The following is a 4,101-nucleotide window of genomic DNA, read 5'->3' on the forward strand; positions in this document are numbered from 1 at the left end:
TATTCATGCCTTGGGATCCTTTTGAGCCACTCAACCCATACTCATATGGAAAAAGACATAACTTCATATCTGAAGTTGTACTCAAATATAATGCAAATATACTTACTTACATCAGATTTCAAATGAGCTGATGTACTTACACAAAATAAGCAGCCAATAGAGTTGAATTGATTAAAATACTTAAAGCTCATTGGTCAGTGTGTGATTTGAAGGCGAGATATGTTTTGAATAACTGTTGAGGTTGCAAGGAGTAAAAGGAACAAAAAGGAAGAAGAGTGCCATCAGGACGACAAGTCATTATGAGGGGTTGCATTTTCCTGTTCATTTTACTCTTGGCTGGTAAGGATTTACTTATTTGAAATGTTTTGCATTATTGTAGTTGTATGTCAAAGAACCTTTGCCTTTCCACCACATACTGTACATTCTTTACCCCTCCTTCCATTCTCTTCTTCTCTCCCAGGCATTACTTCGGGGGATTCTCACAAGAGAATGCTTGGAGGGGAACCTTGCGATGACAATTATGCTAAGCACTATGTGAAACTCAAGGCCACGAGATTGATAGCTTTAGGAAAAATGGAGACACAAGAATGTGGTGGCTCTCTCATTCATGAGAAATGGATCCTTACAGCTGAGCACTGCACTAGCTTTGGGAGGTAAAGTGAATGCTAAATGTGACCTACAGGAAGATTAATGTTTTATATTGGCATAGGGTGATATGGGTTAATTATGTCATTTAATTCATTTGTTTTTCTCAATCGCATAAAAGCGGTTTTTGGAACGGCCCTATTTCAGAACAACAATAATTAAAAGCGTGACATACATTTGCAGAATATCTGATTATTTATTGCATTTGTACCTTGATAGAATTCGTCAGACCCCTTTAAAAAAAAAATATGTCATAAATGAATACAAAATTCCCTGTAAAGTGTTTTGTTCCCAGAATATGAACAGATTGCTTTTCATCAGAAGAGAATCGGTTACAGATGTGTTCACTGTTTCCGACAGTCAGTAAATACTGGTGCACAACATTTGAAATGGCTCTATCAGTGTGACATCAGGTACAATATAGGGAACGAGCTAGGCAACGAGGACTGTCAAAGTATTATGATTTTTTACAATATTGTGGACATGCAGAAAATGAAGTTGGGTTACTTCTACTTCTAAGTAACTTTGGGAACTTAGTTGTCATCCTCTCCAACATTGTGACCATCCATTACAGAGCTTTGCTTTAGTGTGGATTGAGACCTACATTCATACCAGTTGTGTTCTTCCAGTGTATTCACCTTTCCTTATTTCTATATTGGATTGTGTTTCAGCTTGCAGATAGAAAGTCTTCAAACCTATGAGCAGACTTTGTACTGAATACATGTAATGGAATTGGATTGCGATGATACTGATGAATGAATCCTGCACACAATGTGCCTTTTTTCCATTTTCTTTTTGATCAGGAATTATATTTATTTTCATGTGTATTCAATTGTTTGGTGAAATAAGCTTAAAAGGAGAGTCATTTCTAATTTCCTATAATGCTGCATCTTTTGATGAATATATTTATGTTTTGAGAAAGCACCTACATTTTAAAAATGTGTTTATTGTTTTGCAAAAGACCACAGAGTTATGTGTCTTTAGAACACGGTTTTGAAAATCAACATTGTTCCAAGAAATGCTTGTACGCAATTGAGAAACTGTAACTCATCATCTTCTTCATTGTGACCTTCCATTACGAGCTTTGCTTTGGTGATGGTTGAGGCCTATCCATTCATATCAGCAGTTCTCCACTGTACTCACCTGTCCTTATTTCTACTGGGGTTTGGCTTTCTGCTTGGTGGTGGAAAGTCTACAAACCTGTCAGCAGAGTAGCCTACGTATTGAATACATTGGATTGTGATCATACCAATGAATGAATGCTGCACACAATGTACTTATTTTCCATGTTATTTTTTATCAGGAAAGATATATAATTTGATGTGTATGAAATTGTTTGGTAAAATATGCATAAAAGGTGAGTATTTGCCCATAATTCTGCATCTTTTATAGTTGTATTTTGATCAAGATTTAGTGACTGCAAATAAAATCTATTGATTAAATGTGAGGCAACTTGAGGCAAAAGGTATATATGGTTGTGATAATCTTTTTGCAGGCAGTCATGTTCTTTGGATGAATGTATTTGCAATTTTGGCAGAATAGTTTTGATGATGTATTTGCTTTTTGAGAAGGCAACTACATTTTAAATATACATTTACTGTTTTGCAAAAGGCTACAGATTTCTGTGTCTGTTTGAAAATGGGCAACATTGTTCCAAAAAATGCTTGTGCATGATTGAGAAACTCTAACTGATCTTTTATAACCCAAGGTAACAGTGATACACAAACTGTCTCTTTATACGTATTCCCTTTAGTACTATAACAGCGATACTGGGTGCACATCCAGGTGGAACACCTTTACCAGAAGAGGTCCAGATTCCTGATGAAAACATACGCCGTTATATAGACAGACAAGTCACTCATGACATCATGCTGCTGAAGCTGCCTATGGCATACACTCAGTTCACTACCATTCACCTTCCTCCTTCTACATGCAAGACACCTGAGTTGAAGGAGAATGTGAGAATTGCAGGCTGGAGTTACACAGAAGGTGAATTACACACAGAGTTGAGTGATGCACAAGAACCTATTTGCAGGTATTATATCATTTTCTCTAACTCCACAGATGGCACAAAGCCAGAGAAACTACAGTGTTCAAAATCAGGAGACCTCCAAGTCACTGACTGTGGCACCACAACAGATGCTCAAACCAAAATTCAAATGCGATTCTGCGCAGCAGGTCTAGGGAAGATAGACGCCTGCCATGTAAGACTGATTTCAATTCACACGCTTACAATTCCCTGCCTAGTTACATATAATTTCTGCCCCAAAAATAACAGTGGTGGGTGACTAGCTTATCAAATTATATTTACAGTAAAAGTCAATCGAACAACCTTCATAAGCTTTTATCATTACTTTATGAAATGAAGAGTTGATTACTGAATGTGATTAGTGCTGTTGGCATACAAACTATTTGTTGTACTTCTTAATGTAGGCCCATTGCATTAAATATACAATATTTGTGTTTATTCTTCTGTACCTCACACAGGGGGACTCTGGAGGAAGTCTGATGAACAAAGATGGCCTCCTGTATGGTGTGACCTCACGGGGTAGTAAAACAGAGTGTAAAGTTCCAATCAACTTCATGGATGTTTGCAAGTACCGAGAATGGATAATAGGAGAAATCAATAAAGATAATAATTGAGTAAACAAATGATGTACTCCAATTAAAAGGTGTTCTCAGATCTCCTTAAGAATGAGTGAGTCCTGGAATATTCTTTGCCTCTTTGTATGTACACGGTCTAGCAGGATTGTAGTGTTTCGGCAGAAAGCCAGTAGCGGTGCGTGGGTTAAAAAAAGTAATATTCCATCCTATGTGTTGTGATAATTGTGTTTGCTCTATAACCTGTTAGTTCATATGCCTTCCGACCGTGATATATAAGCCAAAGGCCGAGACAATAAGAAGACACAGTGTCAGAATAAATTCAACCACACCTTTGTTTCATCACAAAACCGGAGAGCAACCTCTGTCTGGGGAAGTCCACAAAGCATATTGCATGTAACAAACGGTTACATGACCTACAGCATGGTCAAGCAAGTTAATGTTTCCAACATTTTCACTAAACAACTATTGATTTGGAACCACGGAGAGTTACTGCAAGTCGCAAAGAAAACAGGAGCTGCCTCCACTGTTCCAGCACCATCAACTTCAACATTTCAACAACATCAAATCACCTCTGCTTAGTCTAATACAGTGACAACTAAAAGATACCAAAAACGATTTATTACAATCAACGTAAGCTAAATATGATGTGGTTGTTAATGCGTGATTGGGATTTCTGTGGGTGTGTGGCGTTTGTGCAAGTAGAAAAAACATGTTGACTCACCCTACCTGTAGAGAAACGCCAATGCCATCCTCCTCTCTTTCATGTAGAAGAAACGCTCTATCACTCTGACATACAGTACACACGTTCATGTTTTGTTGTCCTAGGCTACTTGACAAAAAATCTTGCTCGCT

General features: G+C 37.6%; 1 protein-coding gene across 1 annotated transcript; it reads left to right on the plus strand.

The window, feature by feature from the left end:
• The first annotated feature begins 221 nt into the window (after positions 1-221).
• LOC106610823 (trypsin) lies at positions 222-3,340 on the plus strand. The gene is made up of 5 exons (XM_082955644.1): positions 222-339; positions 461-653; positions 2,399-2,634; positions 2,710-2,849; positions 3,133-3,340. Exons 1-5 carry the CDS (start codon positions 300-302, stop codon positions 3,286-3,288), a joined length of 765 nt encoding a protein of 254 aa, XP_082811770.1. The 5' UTR covers positions 222-299; the 3' UTR covers positions 3,289-3,340.
• Positions 3,341-4,101: the final 761 nt, after the last annotated feature.

Source organism: Salmo salar, chromosome 09 (assembly GCF_965601325.2).
Source record: "Salmo salar chromosome 09, fSalSal1, whole genome shotgun sequence".
Classification (NCBI taxonomy): domain Eukaryota; kingdom Metazoa; phylum Chordata; class Actinopteri; order Salmoniformes; family Salmonidae; genus Salmo; species Salmo salar.

Excerpts from the sequence above, each read along its gene's own strand:
- LOC106610823 (XM_082955644.1), top strand. The coding sequence starts at position 300 with ATGAGGGGTTGCATTTTCCTGTTCATTTTACTCTTGGCTG. Across the intron at positions 654-2,398 it reads CACTGCACTAGCTTTGGGAG|TACTATAACAGCGATACTGG; the intron begins GTAAAGTGAATG and ends TATTCCCTTTAG. Across the intron at positions 2,850-3,132 it reads GGAAGATAGACGCCTGCCAT|GGGGACTCTGGAGGAAGTCT; the intron begins GTAAGACTGATT and ends TACCTCACACAG.